Source organism: Sus scrofa, chromosome 7 (assembly GCF_000003025.6).
Source record: "Sus scrofa isolate TJ Tabasco breed Duroc chromosome 7, Sscrofa11.1, whole genome shotgun sequence".
Taxonomy (NCBI): domain Eukaryota; kingdom Metazoa; phylum Chordata; class Mammalia; order Artiodactyla; family Suidae; genus Sus; species Sus scrofa.
This window is the reverse complement of record NC_010449.5, coordinates 53015308-53039815: the sequence shown is the minus strand read 5'-3', so window position 1 is coordinate 53039815 and position 24508 is coordinate 53015308. Positions and strand designations below refer to the sequence as shown.

Below are 24508 nucleotides of genomic sequence, written 5' to 3'. Positions count from 1 at the left end.
TAAATCTTGTTTCCATATTAAATAATCTCGGTCTTTTCAATTATTCTTCACACATCATCATCTATAGACCCTTTTTAATCCTGGTCATGCTCATCCAATATGCTCTAGGCCTGGAGCAATAACCAAGTCTCAACTAGTGGATGGACACCCACTAATTGGGAATGCTTCCTCAGGTAAGGATTCTGAACTATTAGCAGCACCTGCTGTGGGTGTGAAAGAATCCCACCACACACCTATGACCCCTGCTCTAGACCATCAAGGTTCCTCTGAAAGCATAGCCTCCGGAACTGAAAACCAGGCTCTGATCAGTTCCAATGACAATGGAACCATCTCTTCCTTTGCTGCATATACCACATTTCTATTAGTGAGTTAATAAACATCTTATGGTTTGATTCATCCTATTTTCCCACTAATCCTATTCCCACTAATGCTACTTCTCTCTCTATTCTGTATTTAGACACTTCAGTTTTTGAATCCTAATGCAGGATGTCACATTTATCACTATTGAATCTCATCATTAGAGTCAAGTTCTTCTGAAAGCAAACTATGTCATGCAGTCTATTTAACCATCCCAACCACACAAAAGAAGTTTGATCCATATACCACTGATGGTATATGGATTCATAAGTACCAATGCAAATGTTTTACATGTAACATGCCTTGAAGAACTCTTTTGAGTTAAAAACCTAGCAGCTCAGAGTTTCCATTGTGGCTCAGCAGAAACAAATCTGAGTAGTATCCATGAGGATGGGGGTTCAATCCCTGGCCTAGCTCAGTGTGTTAAGGATCTGGCATTGCCATGAGCTATGGTGCAGGTCGAAGATGTGGCTCAAATCTGATGTTGCAGTTATAGCTCCGATTCGATCCGTAGCCCGGGAGTCTCCATATGCTGTGGGTATGGCCCTAAAAAGACAAAAAAAAAAAAGAAAGAAAGGAAGGAAGGAAGTAAGAAAACCTAGCAGCTCCTTTTTTAAGCTAAAAAACTTTTTTTGGCCACACCAAAGGCATGCAGAAGTTCCCAGGCCAGGGATTCAACCTGATCCGTGGATGTAACCAGAGCCACAACAGTTATAACACCAGATCCTTAACCTGCAGAGTTATGAGGGAGCTCCTGAGATAAAATTTATAAAACATAAATCTACTATTTTAAACCTTTTTAAAGTATGCAATTCAGTGGTTTTTAGTGTATTCATAATGTTGTGCAACCACCATGACTACCTAACTCCAGAAAATGTTCACCACTCAAAAAGGAACCCCACACCCAGTAAGCAGTCACTCATCTAGCAGGTCTTTTTGAATATGATTTACTCAACTGGCTACAAATCTTAATTACATTACCATGAAGTCCATATTTATCCAATCTGTCTGCAAAAGTATCACAAGACATACTTTTAAATGCCTTACCGAAATCCAGACATTACTCCCTTTCTCTGATTCACCAATCTGGTGACCCTGACCAAAAGGCAATGATGCTACTGTGACAGGGCCTTCCTCAGGGAATCCTGGTTGACTCCAAAGAATCCCTTCTTTTCTCACCAAGTGCTCATAAGCCATCTATTTCACAAAATATATGCAATGGAATTTTGCCAGAGACTAGTTCACTAGACTAGAATTTGTGATATCTTCTCCTTTTTAATAACAAGTACATTTGCAATCCCTCTTTTTTAAAAACCACACTCCTGTGCTTCACAATGTCTTAAAGATAACTGGTGATAGTTCAGCAACTATACCTACACAATCAGTACAATAATGGCTTTAATTTTTTTTTTTTTTGGTCCTTTTTGTCTTTTCAGGGCTGTACCCACAGCATATGGAGGTTCCCAGGCTAGGGGTCTAATCGGAGATGTTGCTGCCAGCCTATGCCACAGCTACAGCAATGCCAGATCCTAGCCATGTCTGTGACCTACACCACAGCTCATGGCAACGCCGGATCCCTAACCCACTGAGGGAGGCCAGGGATCAAACCCACAACCTCATGATTCCTAGTCGGATTCGTTTCCGCTGTGCCACAATGGGAACTCCTAATGGCTTTAATTTAAGCTCTATAAACCAAGAATATGGGAATTCAATGGAGAAAGGAAAGAAACTACAAATAAAACAAAAAACAGTTAAGAACTGACCATGAACAGATTTCAAATTCTTACTGAAATAGCCTCTCAAATCCACTATTCTGATAGAGAATAGTGTTTCCCACACAAGAAGACCCTGGAACACTAGTCCTGAGAAAGATGATCTTTGAGGAAAGAGTCTGATAATAAACTAGGTTCGAGGAATATTGCTTATACTACCCTCTCCCTTGGAGATTCAGAATTTACAGCCCCTGATAGTCTAAATAGCCCATCGGTTAAATAATCTGTCGCACTTGTTTTAATCCAATTATTTCTGAAACACATTTGACCACCAAATTCCTCCTTAATGTGACATTAATAGAACACACCTCGAAAAATAGTGATACAGGAGTAAGCTACACAGATTTCAAAGTTCTTCAAAACTATACTCTCCTTTACCACAAAGAATATATTATGTTAGTTTGACAAGTTTATTCATTTCTTCACAGTGCATATGTCAAAGCTGTTAATCCAAAACCTGTTCTCTCAATGTCAACTTCATTATACTATTAATCTCTTTAACATAATACAACTTGCTTGAAAGCACTCTGGAAACTTCTAGCTGACTTTTCTAAAAGGATACTTAAGCCACATGTTTCAAAAAGCTCAAAAGTTGAAGCTGCTTTGTTCTGGAAAAAAAAAAGTTAAGACCAGAGAGTATGGCAAACTCCAGAGTACGTTTCCTAAGAGAGCCTTTGCTGATGCTCAATATTAAAGACACTACCCAACATCATCTAAAGAAAAAAAGAAAAAAAAGCTCTACTTCATTCCTCACAAAAAAATAAATTCCAAATGGATCAAAGGGTCAAATGTTAAAATTCTTTACATCCTAAAAATACTAGAAGAAAGCCTGGGGGAATGTTTTTGTATAATCTCAGTACAGATAAGATCTCTCTTAAAATGATACAAAGTTCCAAAGCTAAAAATAAAGGATCAGTGAAATCAAATATGGTTTAAAACTCTAAATTATTTTAAACACCTTAAAAGCAAAAGTTAAAAGATAAGCTGGAATAATTATTTCCTACATGTATGGCATCCAAAGGATTGACCTCCTCAATATAAAAGAGTTTTGGAGTTCCCATCAGGGCGCAGCAGAAATGAATCCAACTAGGAACCATGAGGTTGCAGGTTCGATCCCTGGCTTCGCTCAGTGGGTTAAAGATCCAGCGTTGCCTTGAGCTGTGGTGTAGGTCGCAGACCTGCTTGGCTCGGATCTGGCATTGCTGTGGCTGTGGTGTAGGCAGGCAGCTACAGCTCCGATTAGACCCTTAGCCTGGGAACCTCCATACACCGCAGTGTAGCCCTAAAAAGCAAAAAAAAAGTTCTTATATGGATAAGACCAATAACATAATAGAAAAATGAGCAAAGGATTCTGCCAAAACAATTGACAGAAAAGGAAATACAAATTGTTTTAAACATATGTAAAGATGTTCAGCTTCACTCAGAATAAGATAATCTGAAAATTAAACAATAATCAAAATACCATTTTCACCTATGAAATTCACAAATATGAAAAAAAATATATGATACTCTAGGTTAGTGAAATCATAGGGAAGGGAGCCGTCTCATAGATTGATGGATATATAAACTGGTACAACCTCCAGAGAGAGCAAGTTGACAATATTAAATGTATATATTCCTGTTGACTTAGAAATTCTACTTTTAGAAATTTATCCTACACTACTCATAAGTGCAAGAGGGCAGACTGTATGCTAACTATAACACTATAAGAGTAAAAACTCCAGGAGTTCCCGTCGTGGCGCAGTGGTTAACGAATCCGACTAGGAACCATGAGGTTGCGGGTTCGGTCCCTGCCCTTGGTCAGTGGGTTAACGATCCGGCGTTGCCGTGAGCTGTGGTGTAGATTGCAGACGCGGCTCGGATCCCGCATTGCTGTGGCTCTGGCGTAGGCCGGTGGCTACAGCTCCGATTCGACCCCTAGCCTGGGAACCTCCATATGCTGTGGGAGCGGCCCAAGAAATAGCAACAATAACAACAACAACCACCAAAAAAGACAAAAGACAAAAAAAAAAAAAAAAGAGTAAAAACTCCACTGACAGGCTAAACCTTTGCACTGAAAAACTATGTAACTGTGAAAGGAAAAAAATGAAGCATTATAATGTATTCACCTGGAATATGCTACAAGATACAAAGCAGAATGTATAGTGCTAGCTACACAAAGAAACAAATGCAATTTGTATTCATATGCATGGACTCTCTCTGGAAGGACACACAATCGTAATAGTGATTCCAGTCGGGAAATTTGGGTGGCTGGGAAACAGGACTGGGGCGGGGGGGGGGGGGGGGTGCTGTTTGTTTTGGGCTGTCTGCGGGGGGGGGGGGGGGGCTGTTTGTTTTGGGGCTGTCTGCGGGGAAGAGCCTCTGAATTAAGTATCATGTCCGCATATTATCTATTTTTTAAATGATAAAGGGAAAAAGTTTTAATTAAAAAAAACTAAGACTAAATCTGTCTAAAAACATTTTTGTGGTTATTCCTGAGTTTTTAAAGGAAAATCCCCAAAGTCAAGCTGTTGTCAAGCACCACCTCTTCAAACTCTGAATGATTAAGAAGCACTGTCCAGGAGTTCCCGTTGTGGCTCAGCGGTAACGAACCAAACTAGTACCCATGAGGACCTGGGTTCAATCCCTGGCCTCGCTTAGTGGGTTAAGGATCCTGCATTGCTTTAGCTGTGCTGCAGGCCAGCAGCTGTAGCTCTGATTCGACCCCTAGCCTGGAAACTTCCACAGGCCACAGGTGCAGCCCTGAAAAGCAAAAAAAAAGCAAAAATAAAAAACACTGTCCAAAGTAATGACACAGTATTATGTCTTCAGGGCGGAAAAATATTTTGTTATAACAGTCATGTAAATGGTAAGCAACTAAGTAACTTTTGTCTACTTTTATCTGTTTTACAGGTCATCTGACATTGCAAATCAAGTATACTTTAATAAAAAAAATTTTAAAGGTCATCTGAGATATGTTATTTGTAATAAAATGATCTACTATACTATGATACTTTTTCTATTTAAAATTTATTTATTTTATTTTATTATTATTATTATTTTTTTGTCTTTTTGCATTTTTTCTTGAGCCACTCCTGAGGCATATGGAGGTTCCCAGGCTAGGGGTCGAATTGGAGCTGTAGCCACCGGCCTAAGCCAGAGCCACAGCAACGAAGGATCCAAGCCGCATCTGCAACCTACACCACAGCTCACGGCAACGCCGGATCATTAACCCACTGAGCAAGGCCAGGGATCGACCCACAACCTCATGGTTCCTAGTCGGATTCATTAACCACTGCGCCACAATGGGAACTCCGAAAATTTATTTTTATATCTTTTTTTTTTTTTTTCTTTCTGCCATTTCTTGGGCCGATCCCGAGGCATATGGAGGTTCCTAGGCTAGGGGTCTAATCGGAGCTGTAGCCGCTGGCCTACACCAGAGACACAGCAACGCGGGATCCGAGCCTCGTCTGCCACCTACACCACAGCTCACGGCAATACTGGATTGTTAACCCACTGAGCAAGGGCAGGGATCGAACCGGCAGCCTCATGGTTCCTAGTCAGACTCATTAACCACTGCTCCACGACGGGAACTCCTATATCATTTTTCTAATTTAATGATCATAGTTTTTTTCCTTCTTTTCAATTTTCTAATTTTGCCCCATTCCCTCTTTTCATACTTCAGTTCCTCTGCTGCTATTTTTAGGAATACTAATTAATCCTAGTCAAGCAAATATTTTTAGGAGTTCCCATAGTGGCTCAGTGGTTAACGAACCCGACTAATAACCATGAGGTTGTGGGTTTGATCCCTAGCCTTGCTCAGTGGGTTAAGGATCCGGCGTTGCCGTGAGCTGTGGTGCAGGTCGCAGACACAGCTCGGATCTGGCGTTGCTGTGGCCCTGGCATAGGCTGGCAGCTATAGCTCCAATTCGACTCCTAGCCTGGGAAACTCCATATGCACCAGGTGCGGCCCTAAAAAAAAGACAAAAAGACAAAAAAAAAAAAAAAAAGAGCGAGCGAGAATATTTTTAGTTTTTTATGTTGCTGATTAATGATCTCTAATAACAGGCTGATACTTTCTACCTTATGGACAATACCTATCAAAATAATAGCATTTCCTTCTACTAAAGTCTTGCAATTTTTCTTAAAGCCAGAGTTCTCTCAGTCCCCAAACATCTGCCCCAAAAGAAGCCAAGCTCTGGCCTGGCAGCTGCCTCTCCAACGCTCCTTCTGCTTTTCGTTATGATTTCCAATGAGTCAACAGGAAGGTATTCAGAGTAAAGAAGAAATAGAAGTCTTCAGACAGGACTTTCCTCCACCCACAACACCAAAAAGTACAATTCTTGCCAAACAATCCAAGGCAATTTCCAATCCAATTTGCCACTCCTGTCTGCATGAGGTCACTAGTTAAAAAACAAGCAACTGGGAAGAAGCAAAGATTTTGTAAGTTTAATCAAAAGTAGGTGCCAGGTTATAAAGAAGAAAACCAATCAGGCACTCTTTAGTCTCCCCAGAGTCACTATATGTAACCATATGATCTCTTCATCCATTTTCAATTCCAGGAGACGGTCTCAGTGAGCAGGACTCAGGTCAAAAAAGTTAATATACACATATATCACAGACCAGTCATGTTTCTAGACTCCTATAACAAATCACTTAACTTGGATTTTATATTTACTGTATTTCTTGGAAGGATTCATGCACAAATTTTTCATCAATCAACAGTTAACAGTTACTTATCTATCACCATCTTTAGCTCTGCAGTAAGAAAAAGTTAAGAAGGGCGTCCAACAATTTGTTAGCTGCAAAAATACATGAGACCATTCAGAGAACTGCCTTCATGCATAGGCAGAATGGCAAGGAAAAGAGATCCTGCAATAAAAAGCAGGAAATAGCTCATGTTCCCTCACCCACTTGACAGCTAAGCAATTGTTAAATGTCTCTGGAATCTACCTGACTTAATTTTGGTATTAAATGTCCCTTCGGTGCCTGGAGAAGTTGACAGCAGTAGCAATGGTGTCAAACTGGTCTGGGCTTTAATTCCACAGACAGTTACATGACCTCAAAACGTGATACTAAGTCAGTTTCTCCCTCTTTAAAATAAAAAAAAAAAAATGCATATTGCAGAGTAATGCTGCATATAAAGTACATGATCGTTCTGCTTAATTATTGGTAATTACTGTTGCTGTCATTATTATTTTTAAAAGCAGAAATAGTAAGTACTGCAGTGACAGACTAATCTGGGGAACAGCAAGGGCTTTGGAGTCCTCACCAAGTCTGAAATCTAGATCTACCACTTAAGAGATGGGTGAGTCAACCTCTCTGAGCTTTCCTTTCTTTTTTGTTAAATGTAGATAAGAAAGCACCTCATGGGACTTCTAGAATAGCTAATTAGACAATGCATATAAGGTGCTTAGCACAGTGCCTGGTACTTGCTAAGTGCTCAGTAAATGGTACTGATGATGAGGATGATGGAGAGGGAGAAAGCAGGAGGACACTGATCTTAGGGCAGACAGGAAACAATGCATATCATAATGCTCTTGCAAACTGCAGGGTTGGTTTATGGTTTGGGGGCTTTTGTTCTGTTTTGCCTCCTCTTAGCTGTTGTATTTGAGGTTTTGAGGTTTCCATAATAATATACCTAATTGAAAAATAAATTAATTCTTGCCAACAATTACAAGAGTAAAAAAAATGTTAAACATTCAAACTTTACGTAAGCATTGTTCTCTCTCTCTCTCTTTTTTTTGCTTCTTAGGGCCACAGGTGCGGCACATGGAAGATCCCAGGCTGGGGGTAGAATCAAGGTGCAACTGCTGGCCTACACCACAGCCACAGCAACACCAGATCCAAGCTGGAGTTCTGGGACCAGGGATCAGATCCGAGCTTCAGTTGCGACCTAAGCTGAAGCTGGGGCAACACCAGATCCTTAACCCGCTGTGCCCGATTGGGGATACAGTCTGCGTCCCAGCACTCCCAAGATGCCTCCAATCCCACTGCGCCACAGCAGGAACTCCTCATTCATATACTTAATATTTTTTGATTCACACACTGCAAAAGCACAGGCATCAATCAGATTACCAGAAGCTCTTCCAGAAGAAAAATCAAATGGAAGAGTCCTGATTTGATCAGGTAAAAGGCAAGGCAATGGGGAGCTCTGCACTGAAGTAGCACTTCACTCAGCTAGCTCAAAGATATGGTCTCTAGGCAACCAAGTCCGGAATTAAACAAACAACCCCAGTCTTATGAATCACTTCCGGATGGTCTCACTTTGCCTACCAGCACTTTCTTACACAAACACTTCCTGTGAACGGGTTTATTCAGCAGCCCTAGGTGGAAACAACAGCGCGTCAATCAAATACTGCATGGCTTTAAAATGTTTAAAACAGGTCCTGCTATCAACAGGTATCCCTAATTGCTAAACTGTGAAAGAGAACGAATTATAAACAGAGACAGATCATCATGCAAAGCCAGAAAATCACATCCCTAGAACAAGACAACTTAGGTCCTCAAGTATTTTTTTTTTCAACTGGCAACATCAAAATATATAAACACATATATTGCTTAGATATCTAAGACCAAAAGAAATATACGTCAGGTCAAATTAATGATCTACTTAGCCCAACCAGACTTTCCTAACTTTGACTGATGGGCAATCCAGTTAATACTGATCTCCTGTAGTCATATTCACTCCAAAACTTACTGAAAAATAAGTAAATGGAAAATAAGTAAATAACTCTCTTGGCTACAAGCTCCTTTTTTCCACCTGATAGGATCCTATAGGTGTCACACTTTTCTTCATGAAATATTCAGAGAACACTTGATCTATTAACAAGAGTAGAGAGGGAAAAAGGAGTTAGTTCAAAACGAAAACTGTAAAAAGACAAAGAAACTAGCATTAACAGAACAAAGGAAAAAAATCAAGAAGGCAGAAAATCAAGTTAGTGAAACAGGAAATATATATGTAACACATATCTAGAATGCTGACTTAATGCACAAAAGGAAGATCAGCCATAAAACAATGTACAGATCTAACCTACCAAGAGGCACCACTCCCCAAGACAGAACTAATGAATCAGAACCAATTATTAAAAGCATAACAATTTCCTAAAGCTAAAATAAACAAAAAAATAAATAAGAAGAGTGTCCACTTTACAGGTAAGCCTATATCAACTCTAATATGAAACACGGGGTAAACTTCAAAAAACAAGAATTTTACAAGTTTCAAATAGTGAAAATGAATTTTAAAAAGGCTACTTGTCTTGGAGCTAAAAATCAAACATTGTTTCTCAATAGCAAGTACAAGAAAATGAAATAACACATTCTTTCAAGAAAAATGAAAAAACAGTTCGCCATAACAGAATAAAAGGTCTGAAAATAAAACTATGTGCAATTCAATACTTGACTTAGTAGTTATCAAATGCTAATAAGTAGTAGATTTTTTCCCCCTCTTTTTGGCCATGCCCGTGGCATGTGCAAATTCCTGGGCCACGGACTGAAGCCACGCCACAGCAGTGACCTGAGCTACAGCAGTGACAAGCTGGATCCTTAACCTACTAAGACACAAGGGAACTCTGAAAGACTATTTTTAAGTATATCAGAATAATTTAGAAACACCATGGAATTTTAAAGACTAAGATGCTTTAAAAATTCAATAACTAAATCAAAAGCTAACAGAATATAAAACTTCAAATTTTAGCAAGGTTTTTACAGAAATTAAACTATCTAGATAGATAGAAGAAATTACACAGAGAAAGATTAACACAAACTGCATAAAATTTAAAACTTCTGTACTGTAACAAATAAAATGGAAAATCAAGAGAAAATGTAGCAATAAGACAGGTTGAGACTCATAAGAGAGCTCATGAAAGTCAACATCATGACCCTAGAAGACAGACATACCTCATCAACAATTTGCATAATAAAATAAAAAAACAGTAAGCAAATATGGGGAAATGTTTAATTCTTCCAGAAATCAAAGCAATATAACTTTTGGGATAAGCCTAAATAAATGATAGACATTATCATTTATCAACTGAAAATTAAGATGACAATACAGCAATTTAAAAATCTAAATTTGTGATTATCTCTAAAAGTTATATACTTGGACAGTTTTTCTGTTTCCTTATTCTATTCCTTTTTTCTTTATTATAACATTCATGATCGTTGTAAAAAGCATTTTTTTTTTTTTTTAAGGGTCGTACCCACAGTATTATGGAAGTTCCCAGCCACAGCGATGCAAGATCTGAGCCTCGTCTGCAGCCTACACCACAGCTCACAGCAACGCCAGATCCTTAACCCACCAAATGAGGTGAGGGATCGAACCCACATCCTCATGGATGCTAATCGGGTTTGTTAACTGCTGAGCTACAACAGGAACTCCTAAAAAGCATGTTTTTATTTTTATTTTATTTTATTGGTCGTTTTAGGGCTGTACCTGTGGCACATGGAGGTTCCCAAGCTAGGGGTCAAATCAGAGCTGTAGCCGCCGGCCTACACCACAGCCACAGCAATGCCAGATCCGAGCCACATTTGCAAACTTCACCACAGCTCATGGCAATGCTGGATCCCACTGAGCAAAGTCAGGGATGGAAACTGCATCCTCATGGATACTAGTCAGATTCATTTCCACTGAGTCAGGACAGGACCTCCCACATTTTTAAATATAAGGAAAAGCAGTAAGTAAAAAGGAAAAGTCTTCTCGCACCCTCCAATCCCCAGAGGTATTCTCTGTTTCTGGTGTTTCCTTTCAGACAAGAGCTTAAATCTGAAGTGAAAAAACTAAAGCTACCAACCTTTAGGACCTTGAAAGTATCCAGAAAATTCCCCAGAAAACTTTACACATGCCTCATCATCTTCATATAAAATCTGCTCTTGCCCCAAGGACCAGGATAAAGATACATTTATGGGGTGCCTACTGTATTTCAGACACTGTGCCAGGTGCTTAACCTTCACAGTTACTCTCTAAGATGCACAGTATCTCCATTCTGCAAAGTACAAATTTAGGCTATACTACTTAAGGTTAAGCAACTTGCAAAACCAAAATCAGAACTCACACCTGCCAAAACTGAAAGTCTTTGTTCTTTACACTTCATATACCTCAACAGTCAGGATTTTCAAAGACGTTTTATTCAGGCTTTTAAAATTTGTTTCACTAAAGTTTTATAGCCATGTGACTTTTGTTAGTAATTAGGAGAGCTACTAACTAGTTGACTGCCTCATGTATACCATATTACTCTCCACATTTCTTTTTTTTTTTTTTTTTGTCTTTTGTCTTTTTGTTGTTGTTGTTGTTATTGTTGCTATTTCTTGGGCCGCTCCCGCGGCATATGGAGGTTCCCAGGCTAGGGGTTGAATCGGAGCTGTAGCCACCGGCCTACGCCAGAGCCACAGCAACGCGGGATCCGAGCCGTGTCTGCAACCTACACCACAGCTCACGGCAACGCCGGATCGTTAACCCACTGAGCAAGGGCAGGGATCGAACCCGCAACCTCATGGTTCCTAGTCGGATTCGTTAACCACTGCGCCACGACGGGAACTCCGTCTCCACATTTCTTAACTGTAAATTTTGCTAAGTGTCCCAGCTACACTGTAGGATAGCTTCTCATGGCCATACTAGGAACTAATCCTCCCGTTTGTAACATTATTACAAAGTGAAAAAGCACTCTTAGTTTGAATCATTTTTATCACTTTTAAACACAACCCACTTCTTACCATGGAGTCTGTCCAAAGCAGCTGCACTAAGGCAAGTTGCAGAAAAAAAGATTGTCATCTTTGTCACCATTTTAAAAGTTAAAAATAAGTCCCACCCCATATTTCTCCTTGATAATCATAAATACATAAATGCATCCAGCTTGTAATCCCAAAGTACCATTAAAAAGCTATGTTTACTAACCACACTGGATCTCATGAAGCAATTAAATTAGTTTTCTCATCTGTAAAAGGAAACTTTTGAGTCAAGCTCCTAAAAATGATCCTCCTCGATCTTTAAGCAATATTCCTCCATTTGAGAATTATGGGAGCTGGTAGGCAAGCTTCTAGTTAAATGTCTTTAACGTCTCTTTTCATGATCACGGTGTGCCAGTCTGGATATATCCAGATGTTACTGGAATTCTGACCCCACTTAAAGGGAAAGAGATCTGAAGAGCCCATCCTGGAAAGCATTTGATGCCAGTAACAAAGACATGTGCACAAAAGGGAATTTGTTTCCATGATTTCTTTCCAAGATACTTTTTTAATTCCCCTAAATTACAGAAGGTAAAGCGCCTCTATTTAGTGCTAACTGCTTGTCAATATCACGTGGTTTCTGACAGTCTCCAGTCAGCCCTAGCCCTCACTTTCCCTTCTATAAGGGGGATGTGTCCAGCCCCTTGAGCTGGGGTCTGGACACTGAGCAGAAGGAAGGTGGCCCATAACAGGCTCAAAGAGGCACACTAGCCAGCCTCTGAAAGAAGGAATCCTAAATTGTCAAATTTGGGGGGTGCTGGAATTCACCTTCCTACTAGGACCTTTAACTGAATTTTTTTCCATTTCTAATAATACACATAAATTCTCCTCACCTGCAGACTGCCCTGTCCTGCTCTACCTGTTATGGTCTTTTCTTGGTTCTTTTCACCTGAACCTGCTGATCTATTACTTCCTCTTGTCCAAGACCTGGGCACCTACCACGCCTCACATATTTAAACCTCGCCTCCTTCAACTGAGTGAAAATGCCATTCCTCTCTATAATACAACTGCTCCTTAGCCCAAACATAAAGCCCAATCAGAAAGGACCAAAGGATAAAAATAAACTCATATTTAAACATAAATACATAATTTAAGATATCCTGCTTATAAGTTCTTGGTCTGCTCTGCAGCCCTTAGCTTAAAACCCTGAAGCTTTAGATGATATTTCATTAGACTAACTTAACTTCCATATTAAAGCTACTCTTCAAACGATAAAGAAAAGCAGAATATCTGCATTTTCTATTTCCCAACCACTCCCAGTGCATATTTTTACGGAATCACTCCTAAACTTTCCCACTTGACCTTTTGGGGAAACAGAAACTCACACCAGAGCACACTCTCATTTCTCTATTTACACTCTTACTTACACTCCCTGTCTGCACACATTTATATGCTCTTTTTCTCCACACTCTCCTCTCTTCCCACGTAAGGGCTCTGTTACAGGTACAGAGAAAATGGAGTGGCCTAGGACGCACAATGGGGCCACTGTGCTAGAAGGTGGAGCTTTCAGTGGGAGGAGTAGCAGTATTATAAATAGAACTAAAGAGGGGAACCTTTTCTCCCTAGGAGCTCTCTGATCTTTCTTCCTGGCTTTGGAACTGGTATAAATTCCAAACCTTGGGACTCCTCCAACTTGGGAGGGGTGGAGGTTATGAAGGAAATGAGATGGGGCCAATCCAAAAAGGCAAAATGGACTTGTGCTAGAGAGGAAAGGGGGACCCAGCAGCACACAAGGTACAGTGCAGCTCACCAGGGTAGGAGACATGACTGGGTGCTGAAGCCCCAGCTAATAAGGAAGAGCATGTGATCTGGCTGTGGTACACCTCCAATACTTCTTAGAGTGGCAGTGGCCACATCAGGTGGCCAGGAGGAATCCCCCTCTTCTTTTCTCAGCATGACATTCCTTGGCTTCTTGTTCTAGCCCACTCTGGTTGTAAAGTCTAAATAGGTGCTTCCCCAGTTGATTTTCTAATCAAAGCCTTAAACAAAAACAAAAACACTGCATCCGGATTTTATGATTGCCTCCATAAAATAAACCAGGCACAATTTCCTCAATGCAAGGCCAAAACGCAAAGTATAAAAAATAAGTCATAAATGTCTCACTGCCTTAGTCACTTCCTAAGTATGCAAAAGCACCCAACTTTTTTAGTCCCAGGGGACTGTGGACTGCCCTGGATGGATTTTAAAAGAAATAGGCTCCATTTCTATTCTGGGCAAAAAATTTTTATACCTGACAGCAAGGAACATGCTCTAGAGGAGACGGAAATGAACGACCTTTCTAGTACAGCACTTGAAGGAAACATGATGAAGAGAACCATCCTATTCAGGCTATCATAACCCAGCATAAGGTAGAGTTCCAAAAATGTTTTAAATCTTGTTTCTCTACTGGGTGAGAGTGGGGGGAGGGGCAGGTGAGAAATGGGACCATCGGAACCACTAAACGCATTTAAAATATACAGGTAGGGGAGTTCCTGTCGTGGCGCAGTGGTTAGCGAATCCGACTAGGAACCATGAGGTTGCGGGTTTGATCCCTGGCCTTGCTCAGTGGGTTAAGGGTCCGGCGTTGCAGTGAGCTGTGGTGTAGGTTGCAGACGCGGCTCCGATCCTGCGTTGCTGTGGCTCTGGCGGAGGCTGGCGGCTACAGCTCCGATTAGACCCCTAGCATGGGAACCTCCATATGCCGAGGGAGCAGCCCAAGAAATGGCAAAAAGACAAAAAAAAAAAAAACCATACAGGTAGATGCAAACTATTGCATTTAGAATGGATAAGCAATGAGATCCTGCTGTAGAGCACAGGGAACTATATCTAATCATTTAACAATGGAACAGGATGGAGGATAATGTGGGGAAAAAAGTACATAAATGTATAACTGGATCACTTTGTACAGCAGAAATTATACAAGGTTTATTTTATGGAGGCAATCATAAATCAACTATAATTTTAAAAATAAATAAATGAATGAGTAAACAAATAAAATATACAGGTATCTAGACCTTCCAGCCCAGATCTACTATACCAGAATCTCTGTGGCAAGACCCAGAGATTCTGGGTCTATTTTTTTTTTTAAAGTTCCCCAGGTGATTCTAACGTATAACCCCAGTTAAGAACCACTATACTGGGAGTTCCTGCTGTGGCTCAACGGAAAAGAATCTGACTAGTATCCATGAGGGTCGCAGGTTCAATCCCTGGCCTTGCTCAAGGTTAAGGATCTGGCATTGGCGTGAGCTGTGGCGTAGATTGCAGATGCGGCTTGGATCTGGCGTTGCTGTGACTGTGGTGTAGGCCGCAGCTACAGCTCCAATTTGACCCCCCAGCCTGGGAACTCCATATATGCCACAGGTACAGCCCTAAAAAAGACTAAAAAAAAAAAACCATTGTATAAAATGTTGACAGCTATTCTTCAATCAAGAAAACTATAGTAGACTATGAAAAGGCAGGCCTCAGTTTACTTGCTGAAATAGGATGGTTGAAATAGATTAGAAACGGAACTATTAGTGGTAGCAAGGAGATGTTAGTCAGGATACCCTCTGTAGAAAGGAAATTTTACTGTGGAAATCTATTATTAAAAATAGAAATGCTTGGAGTTCCCGTCGTGGAGCAGTGGTTAACGAATCCGACTAGGAACCATGAGGTTGCGGGTTCCATCCCTGGCCTTGCTCAGTGGGTTAAGGATCTGGCATTGCCGTGAGCTGTGGTGTAGGTCGCAGACGCGGCTCAGATCCAGAGTTGCTGTGGCTACAGCTCCGATTCGACCCCTAGCCTGGGAAACTCCTTATGCCGCGGAAGCGGCCCAAGAAATGGCAAAAAGCCAAAAAAATAGATATGCTTTAGGCAGGGTGAGGACCTTCTCTCTCACTCCCAGGTCACCGCAACAAAGACACCAAGACTTCACAGAGCACAAGATGGCCTCTCACATCAGCTGCAGCTTTCAAATTCTTTACCTTCCAAACTGTGGACTTTATCTAGTCCACAGATTAAGTAGCAAAAGACTTAATATTTTTGCTCACAGGACCCTTACAAACCTTGTATGAGAAACATCCCCGTTTCTAACAACATATTCAGCTCCTAGGGTCTAACCTTCTATTTAGAGAAACAAGTGCTATTATCATTCTCTCCACCTAAATCACCACTAATCCCCTCACAACCCGCCCCCAGTCTAATGGAAGGACTGTAAGCTCAGAAAAGAAGCCTGGATTCAAAAAGATGCATCAAATGCATGTTAGTGGTACCTCCAGGAATGGAACTGAGGGGACTGGGACCAGGAAAGGGTGCAAAGGGAACTCCAATTGTGTCTTTTGAGAGAAAAATGGAAAAATCTGAAGGGCTAACATCTGCGTGTTTTGAAATACATGGATTTTGTTGTATTGTTCTCTGGACTTTCCTGCAGCGTTTTAAGATATTTAGGATTAAAAAGACAAAATAAGACAAAAACACTCTTGTTTATTAGCACTGTTTGAAACATCCTTGATTTTCATTAGACTTAACAACAAAAACCTCCCACTATCCCTTGCTGGCCTTCTCTACCAAAGCTCACTTATAGGGTACATGATCTGTAATTACATCTGTCTACCCTGGGGCCTTGAAAGAAACTTAAGCACCAGAACAAAAGAAATGAACCACTGACAGCAAATCCACACTTTTAAGAATAAGACCACAAGGTCTTGGAGCATGTGAAAAAGGAAAACAGCAGTTGTACATTTACTTCACAAAGAATGCAGAGGACATTGCCCTTGGTAAACAGCCTTTGAATATTGCCAAATGGATGGACCTATACCCAGAGCACTACCAAGGGGAGAAGAGACCCAATTCATATATAAAACAAAACCGGTGAAGAACCAGTGAAATGGTAAGGCCAAAAACTTCAAATCTTAAAAATGCTATTTCTCCCCTAGAGCTGGTAGTGCCCAAAACATGCACCATAAGCATAAAACTGCAAAACACAAATATGGAAATTTTTAGGATACGTATGTGCCCATCAGATTGTTTCATGATAAAGTGCCATGAAGGCTACTTGCTCCTGTGAAAAATACCGTATCCTCGGAGTTCCCATCGTGGCTCAATAGTTAACAAATCCGACTAGGAACCATGGGGTTGCGGTTCAATCCCTGGCCTTGCTCAGTGGGTTGAGGATCTGGCATTGCCATGAGCTGTGGTGTAGGTCAAAGGTAAGGCTCAGATCCCACGTTGCTGTTGCTGTGGCTGTGGCGTAGGCTGGCAGCAACAGCTCCGATTAGACCCCTAGCCTGGGGACCTCCATATGCCATGGGAGCAGCCCAAGAAAAGGCAAAAAGACAAAAAAAAAAGAAACAAAGAAAAATACCCTATCCTATCTATACTTACTTATTTCTTCCAACTACCAGCCTCCTACAGGCACATCTACAACATACCCAGAGATCTTTATTTTTGTTCACACCATTATCAGCTCCCTTCTCCCAATCTTCTCTCCAGCCAGCCAATCTTTACCTCTTTGCTTCTTCCAAATGACACAGGTACTCATAAGCCACATTTTGACGTCTCCTTTCATCCATCTCCTCTGCAGTAAGTCTCTCATTATCCAGGACAGCTAGAACATGAAAGAAAGAAGGTCAGCACAAGAATCTGTACCCTTCCTGAGTGATAAAAGAATGCCACAGCATCAAATTCCTGCTAGCCACCTAGAGTCAGGGTAATGTGTGCACAGCCAGGCATCCTACAGGGACTTTCCTAAGACAGGAACCACAGAGTTCGACCATATGCATCCTAATCTTTGTTTAAAACTACAATATTATGAACATGTACTAAATTTCAGGGTGACTTGAAAAATACTGACTTGAGATTTTGGTCCAAATCTGTGCTGGTCTATCCGCCAGACTCCTTCTAAATCCAGAGCTCTTCATGTTTTTCCCTCTTGTATTAATAATTACAGCCAGCAGTCATTGAGAAACTAAGTGGTGTAATTGTGATCTGCATTTTACATGCATTCTCTTAGGGAAGCCCCACAACAATCCTGTGATTATCACTCCCATTTTACAAATGAGGAAAGTGAGGCTGGGTGATCTTAGCCCCATGGCTTCTAAATGGTGGGGCCTGGATTCACACCCAGTCTGTCTCAAAAGCCTATGAGCTTAACTTCAAAGGAATCTGCTTCCCTTTATGGGCACCCAGGATATGGAATAAACTCCAAATTCCTGGGGTTGGCATTCAATGCCTGTCCCAGTTTAGCCGGACTGCTTTGGGAAACTCCTCTCCCTCCCCTCCCCCTACCACTGTGCACTCCACACCGCTCAGTTCCCAACCCGCACAGGGCTCTTCTGCTCGTCAATACCTTAGTTCACACTCTTCCTCTTCAGGTCACGTCTCAGGCCCCACCCTGCCCTGTCAAAACGCACAGCATCCTGCAGGGCTCTGTTCAAAAGTCCTCTCTGGGTTCCTCCTGCCTTCCCCAGGCCCCTCCCCCACCCCCACCTTATAGTGTAAGTCCAGCTGGTGCAGGGCATCTCTATCACTCCTTATTATCATTAGATAGTACACCTGCCTGTCTCTCTGATAAAAACATTCTTTCAAGGCAGGGTCTGGTCTTACTCATCTTTGTCACCAACGTGACACAATACCTCGTCGTATATAACTGTTGAGTGAAAGTATCTGAAAACACAACATTATTCATAGAATATAAAATAAAATCGAAAACCTCCAGACTCCAAAGGCCTCTCCTTTGCCCAGTGGTAACTAATCCGCCCGCAGTTCAGTGGGACAGGTACAGAAAATGAGGTTCGGAAAATGAGGAAGTCGGAGGTTTGGGGTTTTTTCCCCTCCACTTTTGAAATCCTGCAGAGGGATCCCGAGAAAGCTGAAGTGACCTGCCCAAGACCGCACCTTTCAGCTAGCCTGGGGCCGGGCAGGTCTGGACCCTGAGTCTACCTCGCAGGCAGCACTCGGGCAGCACCTTCTCACTACGCCCGTGCAGAGCCCGCGTCTCCGGTCCCTGGGACACGCCCTGCCCCGTCCTCCTGCCACCTCACCCTAGGCCGTCTCCCCAATCTTGGCCAAGCTGAGTAGCGGGAGGCGCTGGGTGGGGCCCTCCAGCCGCAGCGCCCGGGAGAAGGCGGGGAGGTCGCCTGGGTCCCCCCCGCCGCCGCCTCGGAGACCGAGGGGGCGCGGGTTAGGGTCCTTGCCGTCCGCCACCCCGCGACACCGGCTCTTCCGGGTACGCGCGGCCCACAGCCACCCTGCCCCACCCGCCCAGCGAGCCCCCGGGTAAACGGCGCCTCGGAAGCAGCGAGCCCGGCCCCGAGACCCCCGCGCTGCGGAGCCCGCACTCACAGCCATAGTGTGGCCGAGCCACGCCCAGTCCGTCAACTTCGTCCGTGGCGGACATGGCGGCCGAGCCCGGGTCTCTGCTCAGGAAGCAGCAAAACCTTGGAGGCGAGGGCGGCGGCGGCTGCTGCTCCTGCACAGTGCGCGGGCTGCCCTGGTCCCGCAGGCCCCGCCCCACGCCACCGGCCCCACCCGAAGGCCACGCCCCACACCGCCGGCCCCACCCGCAGGCCCCGCCCCAGCGGCCCCGCCTTGCCGCGCTGACCAGAGTGAGCGAAAGGAGGCGGGGCCTGACCCTCCCAACGCCTCCACTAGCCCCCGCCCTGCGCCCGCTACGCCCTCAAGAGGCGGAAGGAAGAAGGTGGAGCCTGCCCGCCAATCTTGCTGTCAGCTCCGCTCCACTGACAAGGCCCCGACCCGTTCTGGATCCCTGCCCTCGCCGGCCGCCGCCCCAACCGCACCTCCTACAAAAAGGCCACCAGTGTCGGTAGCTTGAAATAAAAAATGTGGGCACCCTCCTTCTCCTGCTTGCCTAGCCAAACTCTTCTGCACCCGAGTGCTCAGGGAAGGCCTCCTTTGAAGTGGCTCAGCGTGTTGTTGTGAACAGAGGCAAGACCCAAACTGCCTTAAGGGGCTGCACAGTCTGGCAGTCTGACTCAGTCTTCTCCCAGATTCGCCAGCAGTCGCCAGATTTGAACTGCTTAACTCCCCTAAGTATTTGAGAAGTGGATGCTAGAGCAGGAGAATTGTCCAGACTTCCTTCCCTTAGTTTCCTTGCCACTATTCTTTGCAAGTTCTTTTTAGGGCACTCTTTGCCTCTTTTAGGGATGCCTCTTCCCTTGCAACTTGTGGCCTGCCCTGAAAATATTGGAATTCAACGGAATTTTGTGCTCAGCCCTCTTCTGTTTTTTCTTTGCCCGCTTTATCCACGCTCACCTTAAAATGCTAAGGAACTCTAAATGTAATTCTCAGACCAGACTTTCTAGAAGCCCTGGCTCATCGTTTTCCGCTGTGTAATGGACATTTTAACCTGTGAAGCCCACGAACATTTTAAACGTGTCAAACACTGACCCTCCTCCTGTTAAAATCTGTTAATGGTGCTCAGTTCTCAGTCGAAACTTCGCGCTTGGTTCACGCCCTACAGGCAATCGGTATTTTTTTCTGAAGTGTCTTGATTTTGTCTCCATCACTACTGTGATTACATTGTTTAGATTGTCATCACCTCTGTTTTCCCTCATGCCAACCAACTCCCTGTTCTTTCTAAAGTGCAAACACGGCCGTGTTCCTCCATTTTATAGTCTTTTGCTAATACTCCCTTCAGGATGTGGTCCAACTTCCTTAGCATGCCAAATAAGCTACTTCACAACCTGGCCCCGGGCTTTTTGCTCAAGCAATTTTTAGTTTATCCACTCTTCCTTCAAAATATTAAAGTGAGATACTTGAAAACCTATGAAAACAAAATACCCTCATTGAAAAACAGGCAAAAGTTTATTACAAAATCAGAAATTAGTGCTTAAGCTCTTAAGTTTACCATACAAATTTTATTCTGTTTATAAGTCATATTGCCATATTGGCATATTTTACCAATCACTTTTCAAAAACTTTGAATGATTTTTGGTCCCATTCACAAACAGTTAATTCAACATCTTCCAACATTTAAAATTATGTCTATAAACTTAATTTATTAGCTTGTCTTTTTAATTTCTTCAATTGTTTAGCCTAGAATCTTTTCAAGCCTTAATAATCCCTATAAATGAAATAAACATACAAATATAATGAATCTTCAGTTTTCTTAGATGACCCAGTTCCATTTGTAAACTTGGTAAAATTCCAACTCAAGATCTTAAGTCTGAAGCTAACTCAATTTTATTTAAAATAAGAATTATAGTAATATAACAATTATATAATTATTATAACTCATTTTTAAATTTAATAAGTTTATTATAATAATAAGCCAAACAAGACAAACTTTCTTAAACATCGCAAGTGCATTAAATGTGAAATAAGCACACATTTCTTCTAAATTCCACATATTAATCCCATAGTTTTTGTCCAAGAAAAAACTTAGTGCTTAGTTCTAAAGCGTCTGAGTTGAAAGACACAGAGCTGCTAAGAAAGACAGTTTCAGCCTAGTTAACTAAGACTACTTTTGATCAGAGATTTCTGCCAAACATAAGTTCTGGAGCTGCAGATTTTCAGAGCCATTCTTCTCACTGTACCAACTGTCATTTTGAGCCCCTTTTTATATTATGCCATGGACTTCAAAACTCATTACCTCTTCTGACTACTCTTAGAAATATGCGAGTCCTACCCAGCTTATCTTTTGATTTTATTTTATATTTCTTGGCCTTTAAAATACATATATATGTTCTTATTTTCATTCAAAAGAGCTTTTCAATGGATAAAATTCAAATACGTAAATGTACTTTCTCTTGAATCATAAAGGTTGTAAAACGAATGGGCTCTTTCATTCTTTCTTATTTCTAGGACCCTGTATTTCTAACAGGTATTTAAATTAATATCCCACTGAGTTTCAGATGTCTCACACAGCTTTATCTCATGGTTACAAATTAAGTCATTCTGCATAGCTATAATAACTGAGATGTACTGAGGCTTTACTGGACTCTGTTTTGTATTTATTTTCTCATCTGAGCCTTATAATGATCCTATAACGAACTATTCTGGAGTTCCCGTCGTGGCGCAGTGGTTAATGAATCTGACTAGGAACCATGAGGTTGCGGGTTCGGTCCCTGCTCATGCTTAGTGGGTTAACGATCCGGTGTTGCCGTGAGCTGTGGTGTAGGTTGCAGACGCGGCTCGGATCCCGCGTTGCTGTGGCTCTGGCATAGGCCAGCGACTACAGCTCCGATTAGACCCCTAGCCTGGGAACTTCCATACGCCGCAGAAGTGGCCCAAAGAAATAGCAAAAAGACAAAAAAAAAAAAAGAACTATTCTTATCTCCACGATGAGAAAATGGAGAATTAAGTAGAACACATAGCAAGAGGCAGAGCTCAAACCCAGGTCTGTCTAATGACCGAACCCACATGCCAGATCAATAAACACAAGTTTCATAGAAATGCACATTAAGGATATAACTGGCATAAGAGTGGTAACGGTTTGGTTTTTTAATTGATAGTATTGGCAAAAGGGTGAAAGACGCTTCTGGTTGGACAATCTTTCTGAAGTCCAACTTTGCATTATGCAGCCATCATTCAAACAATTTCACTTCTTGGAATGTATCATAACAAAGTTATCTTTTAATATGCAAAAATTAGTAATGAAGCTGCTCATTGGAAATGCCTTAAATGCCCATCCCTGGGGGGCAGGGAGGGGTATTGTTTTTTACTCTGTTATGGCACCTCCAAACGATGGAATGTTATACAGCCATAAGAGCGATGATTTGTGGTTCTGAAAAGGTTTGACAAGGAACAGAGATCTAGGAGTTCCCATCGTGGTGCAGTGGTTAATGAATCTGACTAGGAACCATGAGGTTTCGGGGTTCGATCCCTGGCCTTGCTTAGTGGATTAAGGATCCGGTGTTGCCATGAGCCGTGGTGTAGGTCGCAGACTTAGCTTGGATCCAGCGTTGCTGTGGCGCAGGCGTAGGCCAGCAGCAAAAGCTCTGATTTGACCCCTGGTCTGGGAACCTCCATATGCCGAGGGAGCTGCCCTAGAAAAGCCAAAAAGACAAAAAAAAAAAAAAAAAAGGAATAGTGACCTACTCTTTTTATTTTAGTGGGAAAAGTCTAGAAGAGAGGCATTTATAATAAATATATGTATAGACTGAAACTGGAGCAAGAAAAAGCAGCATTAACAGAAGCTTGAAGGCATGACTCTCTCCGCCTGGGCATCCCTGCTTTTACACAGGTCTGCTCTGCCCTCCTCTCTTTGACAACCAGCTTCCTCCATTCTAATATCTTCTGCCCTCTCACAACTCTGGCTTTTGTTTGAGGCAAGACTTTGGCATCCTTACAGCATCAGCTCTACTGAGGATATGTTGCTCAATTGCATTATCCAGTGAAATCTGATTGGCCCAGTTCATCTTTTCACCCCATGAGTATGTCTCTGACTGCCTACAGGTGGGCTGTCCTTGGATCAGATGCCAAGCCTCTAGCTCAATTAGCTGGGGTTAGGAGATCAGCCAAATAAAAATAGAAAATTGGAAGCTGGCATTTTTTCCTTCCATGGGAGTGTATGTAGACAAACAAGGTTTGTTTGTTTGTTTGTTTGTTTGTTTTTATTTTTAGGGCAGCACCTGAGGCATATGGAAGTTCCCAGGCTAGCGGTCAAATCAGAGCTGCAGCTGCCAGCCTACCCCACAGCCACAGCAACGTGGAATCTGAGTCACATAGTCAACCTACATCACAGCTCACGGCAACACTGAACCCCCCCACCCATCATGGGGGCCAAGGATGGAAGCTGCATCCTTATAGATACTAGTCAGATTCATTTCTGCTGAGCCACAACAGGAACTCCAACAATGATTTTTAATATGATAGTTAAGAGAAAATAATACTATCAACTAATAAATATATTATGATACTACTTTTTTGTGGTCAAGTTTGCATTTCCATAGAGATCTTTCGCTCCCTTTTTTTTTTTTTACAATACAGTGATTTGATATTTTCAAAATTATAGTTGATGTTCAATGTTGTGCCAATTTCTGCTGTACAGCAAAGTGACTCAGTCATACATATACATACAATCCTTTTTTATATAAATTTTTATTATTTTCCATCATGGTCTATCCCAGGAGATTGGATATAGTTCCCTGTGCTATACAGTAGGACCTTATTGTCTATCCATTCTAAATGTAATAGTTTGTATCTATGAACCCCAAATTCCAAGTCCATCCCACTTATGATACCACTTTTGTTTTAAAAGTATAGGTAGGAGTTCCCGTCGTGGCACAGTGGTTAACGAATCCGACTAGGAACCATGAGGTTGCAGGTTCGGTCCCTGCCCTTGTTCAGTGGGTTAACGATCCGGCGTTGCCGTGAGCTGTGGTGTAGGTTGCAGACGCGGCTCGGATCCCGCGTTGCTGTGGCTCTGGCGTAGGCCGGTGGCTACAGCTCCGATTGGACCCCTAGCCTGGGAACCTCCATATGCCGCGGGAGCGGCCCAAGAAATAGCAAAAAGACAAAAAAAAAAAAAAAAAAAGTATAGGTAGTTTTAAAGTATAGTATAGTTTTAAAATATAGTATAGGTTGGAGTTTCCTGGTGGCGTAGCAGGTTAAGGATCCCGCCTTGTTATTGCTATGGCTCAGGTCACTACTGTGGCATGAGTTAGATCCTTGGCCTGGGAACCTCCTCATGCCAAGAACATGGCAAAAAAAAAGGTATAGGTAGACCGATTTAGATGTATATATGAACAGAAAAAAAG

General features: G+C 42.2%; 1 protein-coding gene across 1 annotated transcript in view; it reads right to left on the bottom strand.

The window, feature by feature from the left end:
• Positions 1 to 19337, bottom strand: part of IQGAP1 (IQ motif containing GTPase activating protein 1) — a 109486-nt gene extending 90149 nt beyond the window's left edge. Inside the window, exons 1-2 of the mRNA XM_021098910.1 lie at positions 19131 to 19337; positions 17295 to 17394 (exon numbers count right to left, since the gene is read on the bottom strand). Of these exons, the coding sequence (XP_020954569.1) occupies positions 17295 to 17394; positions 19131 to 19185 (155 nt within the window). The 5' untranslated portion in view covers positions 19186 to 19337. The remainder of the gene's footprint in view (positions 1 to 17294; positions 17395 to 19130) is intronic.